We start from the raw sequence: 19172 nt of genomic DNA, 5'->3' as shown, positions 1-19172 counted from the left end.
GTTGGGTGGTCTCGGTGTGTGTGTGCCTCTTCTCTGTGCTGTGGCTGGAGGTCTCAAAGTGGGGGTAGAAGGTGTTGAGGTCATCTGGCAGGCTGTCTGTGGAGCTGATGGTGCTGGTGGTGGTCCTGTAGTCTGTGATGTGCTGCAGGTCTTGCCACATCCGTCCAGAGTCAGCAGTAGAATAGAAGCCATTCAGCTTCTCTCTGTACTGCCTCTTGGCCGCTGTGATGGCTTTCCTCAGTCTGTACTTCACAGTTTTGTACTCCGTCTCCTCGCTTGATCTGGATGCATGAGAGAGAGCACGCAGCATCTGGCGTCCCTGACTGTTTATCCAGGGCTTCTGGTTGGGGAAGCTCCTGACTTGTATGGTTGGCACAATGTTGTCGATACAGGTATTAATGTATCCGGTCACATACTCAGCATAATTCTGTACGCTGACAGAAAAGTCCTCCGAGGTGGCTGCAGCTTTATAACACATCCCAGTCTGTCTGGGCGAAACAGTCCTGCAGGATGCCTTCAGCCTCTGGGGTCCAGAGTTTAATTTGTTTGGTGACAGGGCTTGTTTGTTTCAGTCTTTGTGTGTAAGCTGGATACAGGAACAAAGAAATGTGGTCTGAGCGTCCAAGGTGGGGGCAGGGTGCGGCCCTCTATGCACCACGTATGTTACTGTAAACATGATCCAGAGTGTTCTTGCCCCGAGTGGGAATGTTTACATGTTGGTAATATTTGGGGAGTACAGTCTGTAAATTGCACTGGTTAAAGTCGCCTGCAGTGATAAATACAGCATCGGGGTACGCTGTCTCTAGCGCACTGATGACATCATAGAGTTTACTGAGAGCCATAGAGGGATTAGCTCTTGGGCTAACATACACCTCAGCCAGAAACACAGTACTATGCTCTCTTGCTAGATAATAGGGCCGGCATTTCAGCAATAAAAACTCTATGTCTGGTGAACAGTGCTTATAAACAGTCCGTACATCTCCACACCATGAGTTATTGATAAACACACACACACACACACACACACACACACACACACACACACACACTGCCTCCTTTTACCTTCCCCGAAGCAGTGCAGCTGCTATAAACATGTTTTTTTCTTTTGACAGTTCACAGAAGAGAAACTTGGCCAAGCTGAAAAGACAGAGTTGGATGCTCATTTGGAGAATCTCTTGGTCAGAGCTGAGAACACCAAGCACTGGACAGAGAGGATCATGAAACAGACAGAAGTCTTACTACAGCCTAACCCAAGTAAGACCACACTTTGGACTTTATAATATCCTCAACTGACAGTGTGACAGCTCCCCAAAAGTGAAGCCACTGTAAGTCGATTGCCCCGATGTAGCTGGTTGTGTAGGTCATAAATCCCGCTTTCTCCATTTTAGTGGATGAGACATGAGTCAAACTATAAACTCGAAAGTATAGGGCTTATATTCACAAAGTGTCCTAAGCCCAAAGAGTTGCTCCTAATGATGAACTTCTAAGAACGTTTTCAGAATTGTAGTGTTTTCTAAGAATTTCTCCTTGAAGTTGAGATTAGATTGTAAAAACAAAACTGATTCACAAAGCACCTTAGTCCCTAAAACAGGCTCCTAAGGTGAATACTGTTAAAAGTAGTGAGGAGGGCTTTTAGGAGGCTTAAGAATTTTTTAAGCAGAGGATAAAATAATGGAAAGAAAAATCTTGAACAACAGTGAAATAATCAAATGCTACAGATTCCTTTTCTGTCACAATCCAACATCAGCAGTGGTCACACAAACTGTTACAAGCACTTACATGTCTTGTATTGTGACACTACATTTCATTTCTACTGTATTTTTTGCACCTTGTGCAGTCACAGACACAGCCTACACATCATCAGAAAATGAAGATAATTTTTTAGCCATTTTCCCCTGTTATCAAATAGTTTTAAGTGGATAAGTAGGTTACTAAATTTACCAGCATGGTAAATACACTTAAGCAATTAAATATGATGGCTATCAGCTGAGTAAACGTGTTTGGCTGAAATTAACAATCATAGTCTAGTTGTTGTAATGAAAAGTTTTATTTTACAAAGGTTTATACAGATTTGACTCTCTTTCCTAAAGTCACTTTTTGCATCTGGTTTGCTGGTGCTATGACTGTAATCAAGTTTTCTTTTTGCAAACTGCAGATGTCCGGCTAGAAGAATTTGTGTATGAGAAACTGGAGAAAAAAGCTCCTACACGAATGAACAACCATGAGCTGCTGGGTCAGTCCATGATTGACTCAGGAAATGAATTTGGTCCTGGAACTGCCTATGGTGGGTGATGTGCTGCGCTGCCTTACATACTAGGATTTAAATGATAACACCAGTGATTTTCTATGTTTTGGGGTGTTGTCCACAAATGTGTACTCCTCATAACTTGTGTGCATCCAGACCCTAGTGTAGCTTATTGGTCTGTGCTGTAAACTTCCATTCTTGTCCAAAACTATTAAAAACACACCAGTGAGCCACCCCACCATCTTATTTCAAAAAAGAGCTCCATAATCTCAGAGTAGCTCTCACTTCTTACAATCTCTGAAGTAAAAAGAGTGCAAGTGCACCTGCATAGTTGACTCTTTTCATCTGTGTGTGGGATTTGTGGAAAATAACCAAAAATTGAAAATCGCTGGTGATTTTCTTTAAATGAACATTTAGCCCCCATTGATTTGTGGAATATATTTGTCTACTTTATCTGTGGAGTCAAATGTCTGTTTTAAATTCTACAAAGGCAACTAGGAAGGTGGCTCGTGTACCTCTGATTTATTGGCCCCGTTCACACTCGGTATTAAAATGCCTCTCTGTGATCCGAGCATAAGTGGACCGCTGACACACATCACCGTTCACACCTGACAGTATACGTGTGTCTCCATGGTGTTCTGCTGACCATATGTGTTCAGATTTCACTACTGCTGCAACACTTTGCGCCACGGGCACAATTATTACATCAGTCTATTACCTGACAAGTCCCAGTATTCTTCCTAACTAAAGAAGAAGAAGACAAGCATCAGATTTGTACATGGATGTATTATGAAAGCTTTTATAATACAGTGATGAATTTGTATCGGATGTTTGTTTCCATTTTTCTTCTTTCTGTGGAGCGTTGATGCACTCACCAACACAATTGCCATTTCCCTCATTGATGACGCATTTTCCTCTAACGTCCTTGTCAGAGACACATAAGGACACATTAGTTTTTATACTACAAAAGATAGGTGGTTAAATGCGGACCACTTCGGCAAGTGGTTTCAGTGATTGTGGATCACTACCTGTATTGGTGGTTGTTTACACTTGTATTTAGCACTGTCCACTTGTGAGTTGATCACCCAGGACACATTTTAAAAATAAGTCTAAGTGGGGTCTATAGTAGGTCAAAGTAGGTGGTTGACAAACACAAGCCCCTCCTATAATATTCCAGCAAATGCATTGTTATACCCCTTGTACTTAAAGGCCCACCACGCCCCTACTCATCACATTGCCTCTGTGCCGAACCTCTTGACCTACAGGAAACTGTGCAGTCTCTAGGCCAATATTGTGTGAAGTCGTTTTTGTGCTGCTAACCCTTTCAGGAAACGCTCTCATAAAATGTGGTGAGACAGAGAAGCAAATTGGTGGGGCAGAGCGGGAGTTCATTCAGAGTACTGCCATCAACTTCCTGACACCTCTCAGAAACTTTCTAGAGGGTGACTTCAAAACCATCATGGTGAGTTGGACTCTTGAGTTTTGAATCATGTCCACTCTTCACTGGATTTTTAACTGTTATCTGGAATAGGGCTAGGTATCAGTACTGATTTCCTTGATTTTTTTTTTTTTTGCTCCATGAATTTAAATTCAAATTACTTTGATTCAGTTCAGTTTGAATGACTTTTCAGAATCTTGGTAACTTTTTTCCTCTCTACAGTCAACAAGTGAGCAACACAGTTTTTTTCCTTGAGTATACAATTATGTGAAGTTCACATTACAGAAAACACATTTCCTCTTATTTTTTCCTTGGCAAATGTAAACATGCTCAAACACAGTGCATGTATGTTTTTGTAGGTACTTGTGCAAAATGGTTGAGCGGGAATAATAATAAAAAAAAAAACAAAAAAAAAAAACATGCACGAATAACAAGGACGCCATCCTTACACATGCTACAGCTACATATAGTAACAGATGCTTCAGCTAAGTCCAGACATCAACTTTAATGATGGCGCTACAGGTCACTATACGCCATAACAACCAGACACAAGGACAGTTTCTTCCCCCAGGCCATCAGTCTAATGAACACTTAACCCATGTTTGTATATATAAAAGGTTACAACAAACACCCCAATGCAGAGGTTACATTAACCAGATATTTTCCATTACTGATGGAACTTTTTAAAATGACAAAAATCTGAATGCTGTCATCATTTTGACAGATAAAGAAAATGCAGAGGGCAATTTAGCCTAACCTGCAGTAAAGCCCAGGTTTTGCTATAGTGTGGCATTGATAAATGAGGTGAAAAACGAGGAGCTGATGTGGTGGAAGGACAAGTGTGAGACTGTACTCAACATTTTTCAGTGGCGACCACAGGTGCTGTAGCCTACAAATAAAGCTAAATTGAATATCTTTCAAACTAATAAAGATATCAACATCTTTCCAAATGCCAGTAGTAGGCTTTCATGGTCAAGCAATCATAAATAAGGGTAAAACTATAATGAGGAATACTGCTCTTAGGGCATTGTGGGGAAATTGAATTGCCATTGGCAGAGGTTGAACTCTAAGGAAAAGGGCACCCCTCTCACTGACAGTTATTTATTAAAACCGACAGTAGCACATTTTTTATTTGTCTGCATGTATATATTTATATAGTAATACACTCATGCAGATATCTTTGATAGTGTGTTCGCACAGAGACCACGGTCTTTAGTAGGCTATTCACTATTTGTAAAACTACATGGTGGCTGTCACTGCATTACAAAAGTAAGCCCCACTAGACTGCTGCTGAGCTACTTTTTCTGCAAATTTGAATGGACTGCTTGTCATTTGGCAATGCTCTAATAATGTTTGAGGTACTAAAAGTCCTGTAACGTAGGCCTATAACTTCAATAAGGTTAGTTTAGCCACATTAGAATGCTAACAAAATACTAATATACAGCTAAAGCAGCTTTATGTCTGTGGTGTATTATTTTATAGTTAAAATAGACTGCATGCCTATGATGAGATTTGAGACAAAATATTAATAGCAGGCATCTATATCTCGTTCAGAGCACAGTAGTCTGTTAGTAAGGATACCAGTGTTCCAGCTGCACTTTATAGCCGTGTTCCACCATCAGAACCTAACTAGTGGTACACCCCGTGCCTCAGTCTCTGTTTCTAGGAGACACTCACTCACTCACAGCTGGGCAGAGGAAGAGCACATGATGTGAAGGATCACTCTATACTGCAACAATCAGCCAGCAACGGAGACTGTATGACCAGTTTTTCAAACAGCCATTGAACAAACAGGACACATACTTGGAGAAATGTCTTCACCGCTTTGCCACTCACTGAAGTCCTTGTTTTTCTTGACTAACTTTCAACCTAATGATATCGGCATCATTCCAGATGCTAGCTGTAGGTTTTCATGTTCAAGCAATCACATTATGAGCATCATACTATCGTGGTTTGCTCAAGTCCACATCCCCATAATATGGTGGACTTGCTCCTTGGTGGAAGTTGGACTCTCTGAGTGCTGTCTAGTTATGGTTGTGTGTTGACTCAGTACTTGATTTTGAGAGAGCAAAACTTAAAAACAACTTGGAATTCAATGTTGGAGCAGAATTCAAATGGGAAACAAATTCAAGCCTCTAGTGTAATAGCACTGTGCTCCCCACCCCACTCAGCTTTTATTCTCTGCTGTTAGTGTAGGAAAATGCAGCGCTTCACACATTCAAGCTTTAATGTTATGTTCCATCGGAATATTATCTAATAATTAAATATATTCACTACAAAATGTTGCATAGGCTATATAGGAACATAATTTTTAGAAGAGAAAATGTCTTTTTTGGCCACGACTGGTGCTGTGGAAAAGTGTCAGAGCTTCTGTGAAGGAGAGCATGACAGACCATGGTATATTGCAAGTTTTGCTATGGTGTTGGGTCATTACACATGACAAGTGCAGAGCCTCGGCAACCGATTTTGATTGACAAAGAAAATGGCACTGCTTTATAGCAATGCTACAGCACAGTGCTAACATTAGGTGCTACCACAACAAATTCTGTAAAGCACCTGTAGGACCAACATGCCAACCTCTGTAAAGAGTTTCAAGAGGTTTGTGACAGCTCCCATTTTGTAAAATATTATGCCCTCGGGGTGTCAGTTTTTCCCTGTGGTACTGAAAACGGTATAGAATACATATATCGTTCAAGGTATCGTACCCAACCTTTCAGTCTACCATAAAAGGCACTGATCTCATCTGCATGGACGCTGTGACAGTATGTGTTGCTTGGAGCTAAGAGTTCTGTATTTAACAGTTGTATTTTGTTGTGATTTGTCTAGAAAGAAAGAAAACTTCTGCAGGTTAAGCGCCTGGATCTGGATGCAGCTAAAACCAGGCTAAAGAAAGCAAGGCTGGCTGATGCAAGAGCAGCGGTAAGAACACCCACAGAAACATCCTCATCGGTGGACCTGGATAGTTTCCTTTTTTCCTTTTTTTAATGCTGAATAATAACCAGTGTTAGTAAATTTTGCTTTCATTGAAATCATTAATAGGAATTTACTTGTTAAGGTTTGTGAGTTTACCCAGCTCCAGAGATAGGGGGAGAGAGCTGGTCAGTCTCAATGTCCAAAACAACAAAATTTCAACAAATGTTCACATACATTAATTGGCTCAAAGTCTGCTTGCTCACAACAGTTAGCTAAATGAGTATGAGTACTGCATTATAGTGTAAACATATTTATTCTGCAGTGCCAAAATCATAACAATGCTAATGGTATTCTACTTCTGTTTTATTAGCATATGTCAATCTTCAATAGGATGCAACTCTTCTACCAAAGTGAACCATTTGTTAACAGCAGAAACCTCTAAACACTAGCCAACTGCCATAAGACTGTCTTCCCAATAAAGGTGCAAATGTGGTGGAAAAAAAGTGATATTTCAGAGAGGTGCTGCTCAGGTTTCAGTGTCTTGCCCGAGGACACTTCGACATATGGACTGCTGGCACCAAGATTCGAACCTTCAACCTTCTGGTTGGGAGATGACTGCTATACCCACCGCACCACTGTTGCCTCCCCAAGTAGAGACCCAAAGTTAAGAACTGCAGCAGCAGGGTAAAAGTAAAGAAGGATCAGCATTTGATCAGTTATTTTAGCCAATACAGATCCTTTAAAATAGGCCCAAACCGGCTTTGGACATCTCCGTTTATTAGTCAACTTGTTTTCAGAGATAGAAGAGCTTTCTGGGCGTTTCCTCTGTATGAAGTCAGACAAGTCATGACATACCAAGTTACACAACGTAAAACAGACCATTTTATTTCTTGTAACTTGGAAACAGTCACATGAACAACTGTAGGAGTTTTACACTTCCCTTTTTCTGAACAGTTGTTTTCTTGCTATGATATCCCTCTCTCTTGGTTTTTATTTGTGTATTTGTCCTTTAAATACTGTAGATATCCCTCTCTCTTCGTTTTTATTTGTGTATTTGTCCTTTAAATACCCATTTGGGTTTGAGCTTCATAAGCTGAAATTTTTACCATGTTTCATGAAAGTGCATTTATCCCAATGCGATCAGTATGAAGAACCACAGCTTTGGTGAAACATGAGCACCAAGTGGGAAATTGAGGGTTTTTAAACTTCCTACAATACAGGTGAAACATTATATTTATTCAGTCTCTGGGGTTTTAGAGGTTTGGGAATGTAGTGAACTCTGTTTCTCTAGTAACAGAGTTATGCTGATCTGTCAGTTTTTAACTGCTTATCTATTTTAAAAACGGATCCAGAAGTTGCTTTGAACTGGCATTTCAGCAAAGCAGCTGATATTCTACTGCTCCTACAAAGAGTACCTCTAAATTGTGCATTGTAATGTCAAAGTCAGGGATGGACATTAAAACACTGTACAAGATCCCAGCAAAGCAAATGAGATGCAGTCTTCAAAGCATCTCTGCTAAATGAGTGGCTTTTGACCACAAATGCAGGAAGAAACAATTTTGTTGAGATCCAGTTATCTTAATTTCCATCCCTATATAAAGAGCTCTTGTATGCCCCTTGACATATTCAGAGCCCTCAACACACACATTTTAATTAGCTTTTCTAAATAGCAGGGTTGTCTCATGGTTTTTGACAGTGTGTGCACTGTCAACACTATGTTCACTCATGAAAGAGAAATTTGTCACCATAATTCAGGAGGGGAAAATCTTGTTTTTTGTTGATCAGTACCAGAGGCCTTTACCACAAAGCAAATTCATCTTAGTCTGGCGAATTTGGGATTATCTGACTTCACAGGGCCTAACATTGCCATCCTGGATGGTACCACCCGGTACCACAAAGCTGATTGTCAATTGGCTTTGTTAAGTCTAAGTTTTCCTATCAGTTTCCAAGCATGTTCATGTGAAAGAGGCAGAGTTGTTGATCAGAAACAACTTCGCCAGAACCATGAGTGAAGTATTGACTATAAGATGGAGCGGTGATACATGTAGGATAATGTTTATAGTCGGTGCAAAAAGTGATGTTGAGGTAAACTGTGAATGGTAGTCTGTTGTCACATAAGTATAATAAAATAAGAAACTATAAATACTATAAATTTTATAATGTCAAATAAAGGCTAAGAATATACTGTAAATGAGTGGAGTATTATTGTCAGGGTGTTACTAAAGGAGTATTCTATTTTGTCTGATGATGAAGAAACTATTGTGACCGTGATGGTAAACACTTTCTGCTCCCAGAGAGGAGGGGAGAGGACATTGGAGTGGTGTTACCCCTAAAGTCACATGTTCATTTATAATTGTGGATTATTTATCTGATTAAAGACTAATTATCACAGATGTTGTTCTGTGCTGCAGTGAGGGGAAACCTATAAAAGCACTGACAGTCAAATAACCTGTGCCTTTAAAACCGTGTTGCTCATCATGGAGGCTGTAGACTTACCTCCATTTGTTAGAAACTCTGCGTAAACCAGTGTGACCCATGGAAAGCCTGAAACAGCAAAACAAAGTGACTTCTCAATAATTTGTGCATGTGTGTTCATTATTTTATTATTACATTAATGAAAACTCTTAGCCATCCCTGGTAGGCTAGTGGTTAACGCGCAGCGCTCTCGCCGTGGCACCCTGGTTTAGAATCCAGGTTGCGTCAAGAAGGATCCAATAGGAATCAGTTTTACCAGAAATCCAATCAGCCATTGGTCAGGTTGTTGATGCACCGATGTCGATACAGTATCAGGTCCGTTACCACCCTCTAGTACTTGTACTGGTAAAAGTTGTCCCACCAATATCATTTAACAGCAGCATTACGTTAACCTCATGCTGGCTGAGCCTGTCATTAGGTGGCAGAAAAGAAACTTCAGTGGTTCGGGGATATTTTAAGATACGTGACATCAAAATATAGCCAACTTCAAGCTCAGCTTTTCTGTTGTGTGGGTGTGTGAGAGGGCCCCTCCCTCCGCGTCTCACACAGACACAAGGTCACATTTTACATGATGTCTTCACTCTCCCTGCGATCAAAATGCCCGGGCTGTTTCCCCATTAAACCCATACTGTACTAGTTATGCTGATTGTAGTGAACTGTTGTGAACGGGAAGACAACAAACACTAACTTTATGTAGTTAACAGTGATGTCAAATGAGCCCTGTGTATGAAAATGAGTTGAATTCTTGTGGATGTGGAGGCTGAGACCAGCAGCTTCTCTGCAGCAGGGCAGGAGTGTATCCAGTAGAGGGGATGGGATGGTGCCACAGACAGCACTTACTTTAAAAGAAGAACATGTACGTTAAATTAATCATTTAAACTTGTGACTGTGATAACACTTACTCCTGAACTGCGACATTGTGGTCAGGGGGTTGTGAAATCCTTTCATCCTAACACAGTCACACTCGTACAAAGGTTAAAATCAACTGTATTACAGTCTGCTGTAATGTGTAGCAGGATGCAAACATCGTCATTTACACGTTATACAATGGGAATGGTGGCAGTGCTGTATTGGTCGTCACAAAGTTTTCAGGTAATGTGCACAGTCTCCAGGTACTAAGGATATTCTGTTTAATTGCTATCAGTTGATCTCATGAATTTGTCTCAAGTCATTGCACTTTTATGGTAATTGTAGTTTTTTTTTATAGTAGAAACATTGCATCATTAAGTACTCTGTATTGGCCAGTACCCAAATGTAAATACTTGGTCTGAAAAAGGTGGTATCGGTGCATCCCTAGCTACACTGCTTTCAAAAGCCTGGTTTTGTCAAAGCATGCTGTGATGGTAGGCTGGGGGTGTGACTTAATTGTCACAGTGCTGCAGTTTGTAACACAGTCACATGTTTTTGTGTCACTGTTTTCAAAACGCAAAGCCACAGATGTGAGCTGAGGAAGTGACTGAGGTGAGTGGAATGTTGGACCATCTTTGAATTGAACAGACACCAAACCTTAGCATAAATAGTAGTGTCGAGTGCTGCAAGCCTCAATAAGCCATTGTTCCAGCTGGCCTCATATTGACTCTTGGCTCAGTATGAAGAAAAAGAAATGTTTCCCTCAAACTTCATCTTCATTTGTTGTGTCCTGTTCCCTGTTTGTACTTGTCCTCTTTTACAAATCTTATGTCTTTTTAAATTTTAATTTATATTTTCTGTGTGCTCTGACTTCCTTTGTTTTGACCTACTGAGGCCACGTTGTATCATACTGTATGCACACACAGATTCTTGGAATACCACCAGGCCTTATGGAAAACCCATTTCCCCAAGTTCTTTTGGAACAAACTTTTTTTATTTTTAACCCATATTTGAACCTCCTGATAGTATTATAATTGGTTATTGCTGTATCAGAGGTGGAACTGCCTACTGGCCTAATTTTGAAAAAGAGGATGACAATAACAAACCAATTTGTCCTCCCTACCTACCAAAAACATGTTTGTTCACACTTTAAAACCATACCTTTGTCCTTGTACAGCACTGATTACAGTCATGTTATAAGGAAGTCATACTGTGTTTTGCATGTTTAGATCATGTAACCATTATTTCCTGAACCCAGACATGTTTGTTGATGTTTATAAAAACCTTTTTTTTTTTTTTATTTCTTCTCTCTCAGGCAGAGCAGGAGTTGAGGATGACCCAGAGTGAGTTCGACCGGCAGGCAGAGATCACCCGGTTGCTGCTAGAAGGCGTCAACAGCACCCATGTATGTAGTCCTGGTCAGCCAACACAGCTTCTGACTTCAAAATGATGTTGAATATCTTCCTGCCTCAAGCTTTCACTATCATTCGATCATTAAACATAAAACGTTACATTAAGGAACAGTACTGTAGTGCTGCTGGTTTTGTGTAGCACAAGGTGACTTCTGAATCCAAGCTACCCTAAATATTTTTATTTAAAAACAAAAGCTTATTATTGCCCTTTCCTAATGTTAGGGGAGCTGCGGGAGAGAGAAAACAATGCAGGGTATACACAGGTTCTTAAAAGTCTTAGTTTTTACATGATGTGTTCTGAGCAAACAGTCCTTAATTGTTTTTGTCTTTTAATGAATTAATGTAAGGCGGACCAGAGCAAGCAGAACCCAAGGCTTGCAGGTATGTTAACCATGGCTGGGGCTTAATAGTTGGGTTGCTATTAGTTTCCGCTAAACTAGCTTCATGTTATAGCTGTGGCTACGTCCATGTTTATGTTCGTAGCCAACTGCTTTTATAACTCAAAGAAGAGAAGAAGTCTGCATTTCTTCAGTGCTGGGTGTATTTTGGCGAGTTGCTCAGACACTGTTGTTAGCAAAGCTCGGTGGTGAAATCATTCAGATAGCAGCTTTCTGTATGTTGCTGGCCCTGATCTTCACTGTCTCTGATTAAAATGACAAACAGCAGGGTGATATCAGCTGTGGCTAACGTTAATTCTATGGCAAGGATAGTTGGCCAACAAGCTGGGCAGCGGCCCTGGAGGACCGAGATTGGCCACCCGTGACATAAGCAGACAACACCTGCTCGTAAACAAAGATTGTTTATTAGGTAGAAGATGTCACTCTGTAACATCACTGAACAATCAGTGGACTGAATGTTTCTGTGGCTCATTTTTCCAACACAGCGAGACATCTCTAGTAAAACTGTCAGCTGATATTAATCAGTTTCAGAATCTCCCGATAAAAATTTCATTCATATCATGTTAACAAATCACACAGATCAATTTTAGTTTCGAAACAGACTTAATATAATGGGTGAATTAGTGCAGTTGATAGATTAAAAAAAATTAATCGCATGATTGTCCATAGTTAATTCATGATTGATTGCAAATTGATTGCACTTTGTGCCTTTCATCTTTAAAATTTGGAAATCCTTTAGTATACACTTAGTGTTGTACAGAGATAATACAGCAAAACATTTTGGAATATGGTTATAAAATACTGCATTACTGCCAAAATGGCCTTATAAGGATGCTGCAAATGCTCTGCGGTGAAATAATACGATACTTTAAAGTACTAGAACTGTTAGCTTATGAGTTAACAGATTATGCATTAAAATTGTTTACATAATGTGAATAAACTGATTTTAATGTGTTAAATTTGTAGAGTTTGATATAGGAAGATATGTCTAGCAAATCTAACAGTATAAAAATGGTAACGAAAATTTCTACTGAATTCTACTTAAATGGTTATGGAGCTAAACATGTCAGAAATCAAAAGGGTTTTATCCATTATAGAAACCTACTGAAACGTCCTGTAGAGTAACACTTCTCATGGGTTCTGGGTTTATTTCTACTATGCTCGGCCCGCTTTGGAGGTGCCACACTTTGATGCTCCACACATCAGCACCCCTCATGAGGTAGTACTAAAATCAAGAATCAGGACCATGTGGGGGAAGGGGGTGTGTGAACAGAGCAGTTGCCGGTGATTTGTTAAATGTCTGTATCTTCACACCTCAAGCTTTAGCATTACAAGCACTGTGTGCAAGTGAGAGAGGGGAACAGCCCCTCCCTCCTCTAAACGGAGACCGATGGAGAGAAAGTGCAGCAGAAAAACAAAGCAGGACGGTCTGCATCTACACCAGAGGCCATGCTTGTAATGGTTAACAGAAGTACAGGGTGTACCACTCATTAGGTTCTGATAGTGGAAACTTAGCAAAAGGGTTAGTAATTCTCTCACATCTTTCTTTGGGGATTACCAGGCACACCATCTACGCTGCTTGAATGACTTTGTGGAGGCCCAGACTACATACTATGCACAGTGTTACCAGTACATGGTGGATCTCCAAAAGCAACTGGGCAGGTAAACTACTACCACTGTCACCTTTAATTTCTTTTGTCACGAATATCTCCAAATAAATGATTTCTTAATCTGGTGTCACTAAGCCGGCAGTGTTTCCATGAGATGGGTACAAAACGGGTAAAATCACATACAGTACAGCTTTTTTAAGATGCAGGATCCACCAGAAGGCTGGGTTAGAGGTCAAGCGTCATTAACCTGAGTCATTTCAAGTAAAAAAAAGTCACTTTCGACTTTTCCCGTTTAGGGGTCGCCACAGCGAATTGTCACACTGACGACTCGCATGTTGACATTTGGCACGTGTTTTACGCCAGATGCCCTTTCTGACGCAACCCTGATTCGAACCCGGGCTGCGCCTTAACCACTAGCCTACCAGGGATGGTCATTTCAAGTAATAGTGTTAATATATTTGTATTTCATAAAGCAGTATAGTTTTATTTTTGTTCCCATCTAAAATAGTTCAGTAGTCAGCCTGCCTTACTGTTAGGGCAGTCTTTACTTCTTGTAAAGACAAGTGGTGCTGACAGGTGTTCTTATTATTTTATGCTGGTGGAATTCATGTAGCACTGCACAAAGTTTTCAACTTTCAGCTGAAAGAGGAAACTGACTAATACTGATTAATGGATGATGGAGCTTAGTTAGGGCTGAATTCACAGGGAGAGGTGACATAAAACATTAAAATGGATACATTTCCGGAATCAGCACATTAACACTGAGGAACATTTTATGACCCAGACCTGCAGTTGACAGTGCTTGTGTTCTTCCTCATCCTCTTAAGTTTCCCCTCATCATTCTCCAACAACAACCAATCAGCCGCGTCAGGTGGTACTAGCATCTCAGTGCCCACCATCCCAGTTTCAGCCTCCCTGCTCAGTGTCTCTTCAGGCCATGGCAGCTCTGCAGCTTCAGCCGGATTCAGTGAACTGCGTAGCTCCAATGGAAGCCGCAAAGCCAGAGTCCTCTATGACTATGACGCTGCCAGCAGCAATGAGCTTTCCCTGCTGGCTGATGAGGTGAGGCTGAAGCACTTACTCTTTTACTGTAACGTTTTAATGTGGGGGTAAAACCAGCCAAAGGTTTTTATCTATTATTTTTTTTTTTTTTTTTTTTTTTTTTTTTTTTTTTTTTGCTGAAGCCTTTTACACCACCTTTTTGTGCCTAATTTAGTTTAATCCCACTTTTTTAATATAAGAATCATTTCAGCTAACATTAGGAAGCCTCATATAAAATCTAACAAATTTAGATGTTCCTCTGCTTTTTAGTTTTAGGCTCATCAGGCCTTCCAGCTTCAGTCAGTTCCTGTCTGTTCAACAGAACATGAGCAACTCCCTCTCCTGGAAAAGAATATCATCATCTATGTTAAAATGTCATTTATGGTATTACCTCATTCATTCAACCACTCACCTTCAAACATTTTCCATTCTGCACTCGCATTTACTGAGCCAGCTGTGGCCTGAACTGCCTTTTTATTTATTTGCATTACATTTAAGTTCTAACAAACCCACATGTACCCATTAGTATTGTCAAGAGAAAAGCCTGTAAAACATCCTACTCCAAACTGACAACAAATGCTGCAGTTTACAGAGATGTGTGTGATGGATCTGCTTTAGCCATTCTCTCAGTTTTGACAGCACAGCCCCACTTGCTCCTTCCATCAATGTGACCATTTTGGCCTTCACATTTCACATCCTCCCTAGTTCCTTTTTTCAGGCCCTGGCACTTCTTGCTAGGACTGGTACATCTGTCACCACTAGCAGCGGCATCCTGGTTTCATGTTGTATCATGGTATGATGATTGACGGTTATCACATTGGCTTATTACTGGTATTGAAAGAAAAAAAAATGCAATGCGTGTGCACCTTTATTACCCCTTTATTATTTGTCAGACAACGTGCACCACATGCACACATGCAGCAAACAAAAGGCAAAGAGAAGCAGTTTATAATTTTATAAACGGTCTGGCTCCTGGACAATCGGATGGATTTCTTGAATGTCAGTTTTTGTCCACAGTCCAATTTCACGCAATTAATCGTGAAGTCAGTGCCCTTGTGCGAGTACCACAACAACAACATAACATGGTGCAAATGAGATATTGCACCTTGTGGGCAGAATCAATTGAAACAAAGCTACAGTAGTGCTGAATTTTTGAGAAGCTTGAGAATTTGTATTACACAGTTCCTGCTCAACAAATAAAAAAAATCTGGTAATTTCCAAGTTGAATCTGGGACCAATGACCAAAACATGGAGACAGAGATGCACATTCACAGTTGTTGCTCTCAGTTGTCTGAAACTGTATTCTGCATGTGTGCAGGTGTTAAACTGGGTCGTGAAATATCCTCTCAGCCTCTGTCTTATTCTGAACACACCCTGGAGGAGCTGGTCACAATTTTACAATTGTGGCACAGGGGCAATAACTCACATATTTGATGTAGTAGAAGCCTTGTTAACATAAACAGGTGAGCTGTTGCACACAGATTCACATTTTATATATAGGAACGAAACAGCTGTGGTCGAGATGAGCCCAGCACTGCTGCTGAACAAGGCTTTTTCCTCTGAGATTCAAATGCTTCAAATCTTTGTGCTCATGATAGGCACATATAGAATGTGATGATTAATCAGCCATTTACACAGAAGCACTGATGTTTGCTCATGTGTGATATCCTGTGAAGACACACAAACAAAAGGCACTTAATGGCTCATGGGTGTGTGTGTGTGTGGTCAGAAAGGCCTGTGCGTGTACGCCTCTATTTTTGGGCACAATTTCATTCTAAGATGAGCACTGAGACTGCACTAAGCTGTCAAATCAGCATAAACAGCGATGTGAGCAGTGACTGTCAGCTGTTTGCGTTCCGTGGGAGCACTTTTTCTCTGCTTGCTGCTTTTGTCGGGATCAAACTCTCAAAGTGCAAACATAGACATGTCCGCGTCCCTGTGGAAGTCAGTGTTTGAGGAAATTGCAACTGAACAGAGTGACAGCAGGGTTCTGACTGATTTGACCTGCTTATCAGTAAACATGATTAGTCAGAACATGTGCAGGGTATATTTATCTGTCATAATTCATAAGCTGCTTTCATGTGTTTAGTTCATGCACCTGTTGTAGGCTATGTGGATTTTGTGTCATATCTGCAGTTCTTATAGACCGACTGAAGCAGGCCTCCTCGGCTCAGGGCCCTCTCTCTCTCTCGCTCTCACTTAACATTATTATTAATGGAAACAGGCCCCATCAGTGAGTTTTCAGATTGAGAGTGTGCCTGTGCGCAATGGTGGCACAGCAGCAGAAACTTCATAACTTAAATCTGTGTCATGGCCTCATAGTAACCATATTGATGTGGGCTGTCACACACAGTTTGGTGAAACCAATTCAAAGGTGGGGGAAAACTGAGTCCAAAATCTTAATTTTACACTGATCTGACAGTTGAAAAATACAGCTTTAGGAAATTCAGTTTTCTCTTTGTCACTTTTCAAATAGAAAAATGAATCGTTAAGTCACATGGCCCTTGTTTATTTTTAAGTACAAAATGAGAATTGATCTGTTGATGAAGTAAACACGCATCCACCATCTGTGCTCCCTGTCTTTCCAGGTGATAACCGTCAGCAGCGTCTCAGGCATGGATTCGGACTGGTTGATGGGTGAGCGAGGCAGTCAGAAGGGCAAAGTGCCAATCACCTACCTGGAGCTGCTTAACTGAGGCCCCACAGCTCCCCCTTCAGCTCCCTGCAGCCGACTGTGATTACATATTTATATTGTGTTGCTGGTGTAGCCCTCACTTTTCATTACATAGGAGGAGTTTTATTTGTATGACAAGAGGATGGAGCGTCATTGTTTTAGGAAACTTAAGCTGTAGTGAATATAGTGAGCAAAAAACATGGAGTCTGTGTCTTTGCAACTGCAGTACATTTTTTAAAACCTGCTTAATTTGCCTTTGTGGTTCATGCCATGCAGTCTTCAGTATATGACAGAACATCTCCCAAAGTGTAACTCTTTAAAAAAGGTTTTGTTTAATATATATATCTCAGGTGGTGACCTAGAAGTTTTTTTTGTTCCCTCACTGCTAATTCAAGTTTTCCAAGTATTATTACTGTAGATCATTTTAATGGCAGAAATGACCTCCAAGTTTAAGTGCATAGTGATGATGATTGTATTTAAAACATTATTTTATAATTGATAATCTTATGGTTTGGTAGCTGTAATGGATAGCTTAAACATGGATCTCTTTTTTTAAATGTTATATATTGTGCATCAGTTTCATTCACATGGAGTTTCATTGCACAGTGGGTTAAACACATTGTACATTTTACTGAAGTTGGAGCCTCCTGATTACCAAGCGGTCATTAAACCCGCATGTCAAACATATTTTCTAGCCATGACAGTTAATCAGCCTTTCCAGTTTGCACCTAGAGATTTAAAAGTTTTGATATCATTCTTCAGGTTTTCCTAAGCATTTCAAATCCAAATTGGAAACAAAACTTTTGTTACATTATGGGAAGTATATTACCATGCTGCTGCCTTTTGTTTTTGTGCAACTGTTAGCATTCAACTAAAATAAATCTACAATGTGGTGCTTTAACATAATATATTTGTTTTGACATCTCATTTTACACTTAGAAATGCACATTTCAGTACATGCATAGTTAAATGTAGCCTTCATGTTTGTGCTTTGTTGTTTACTGGTGGAACCACTAGATGCCAGAGCAGACAACATAATCACTCTGTGTGTACTAGCAAATGTAGCTTGGTGCAAACAACTAGAGGTTTTATAATTTACCGTCTGTAATTTAGCAGAATCATAATAATTTGAGACAACAGACTGAAACACAGAAATGTGTCCTGTTTCTAAAAGGTTATGACAATGTACCTGTTCATATCTTCATCAAGAGCATCATCTCTGAAAGCTGTTGTCCAATACAGCCACTGGAGCTCTGCTGGTTTTATTTTCATTTTGGTAGTCAAAAATATCTGTCATAAGGTTAAGAGGAAGTAGAATTTTGCAAACTGACTGCTGACTTACAAAGAAGGTTCCTGCACATCAGCTTACATGGGATAATGACCTCATTTTCCAGTAAAGTCCATTAATGATGCTTCAGAGGCTTCCCTAGTAGCCTATTAGCATCCTGCACTGGCAAAGCTTTGTATCAGAACGGACCCTTTACCTGCAGTTATCTCTAAATAAACTCTGGACGTGAACTGACCTGTACCTGTAATTAAAATAGACTTTAAGCTACAAGTCACTCACTTTAAAGTGCTTGAGAGTTGTGTCCTTGGAAAAGTATCGATTGACGCAGCACTTGGGCTCCTGTAGCTGCTTTCTGAGTGAGGAAGTGCCAAGCTTGTGGCTATCACATGCTATTTGACACTTTTTACAAACAGCAGAGAAGCTGACAATGTTAGTCTGTGATCTCACCAAATTTGTCCCATACATCCAACCTGGCCTTCAGTGGTGTATTGTCCACAGTTTTGTGGCTATTTTCACCTTAAAGTTAATGATTTTGATGCATTGATATGTAGCCCATGTTGATGTCTGATTGACAGCCTGTTAGCTGAACATGACTTTAGCAGTCAAATTGTGGTCTTCACACAACATGTTATTTGTTATTTAGCCTTGATAAATATATGCAGAGTTAGATATAAGATAAAAGAAGTTTCACATTTATTTCTAAAATTTTAATTATTTCACCAGATAACCGCCCGCATGTAGTGTATATTTACCCTTGCCTGTACCTGTTAATATAAACATTTTTTTTTACCCGTTACAAATCCTTTTTGCAGGTTACCCTGCAGGTGCA

The 19172-nt window shown here is 40.2% G+C and overlaps 1 protein-coding gene across 1 annotated transcript in view; it reads left to right on the top strand.

Moving 5' to 3' along the window:
• Positions 1–17961, top strand: part of sh3glb1a (SH3-domain GRB2-like endophilin B1a) — a 23244-nt gene extending 5283 nt beyond the window's left edge. The window contains exons 2-9 of the mRNA XM_020625018.1: positions 1113–1254; positions 2156–2284; positions 3574–3707; positions 6510–6602; positions 11236–11325; positions 13292–13392; positions 14168–14402; positions 16970–17961. Coding sequence (XP_020480674.1) covers positions 1113–1254; positions 2156–2284; positions 3574–3707; positions 6510–6602; positions 11236–11325; positions 13292–13392; positions 14168–14402; positions 16970–17077 — 1032 coding nt within the window. The 3' untranslated portion in view covers positions 17078–17961. The remainder of the gene's footprint in view (positions 1–1112; positions 1255–2155; positions 2285–3573; positions 3708–6509; positions 6603–11235; positions 11326–13291; positions 13393–14167; positions 14403–16969) is intronic.
• The last annotated feature ends 1211 nt before the right edge of the window (positions 17962–19172 follow it).

The sequence above is a fragment of the Monopterus albus genome, unplaced genomic scaffold (genome assembly GCF_001952655.1).
Source record: "Monopterus albus unplaced genomic scaffold, M_albus_1.0 scaffold343.1, whole genome shotgun sequence".
Lineage (NCBI taxonomy): Eukaryota > Metazoa > Chordata > Actinopteri > Synbranchiformes > Synbranchidae > Monopterus > Monopterus albus.
This window is presented reverse-complemented; position numbering and strand designations above follow the sequence as displayed.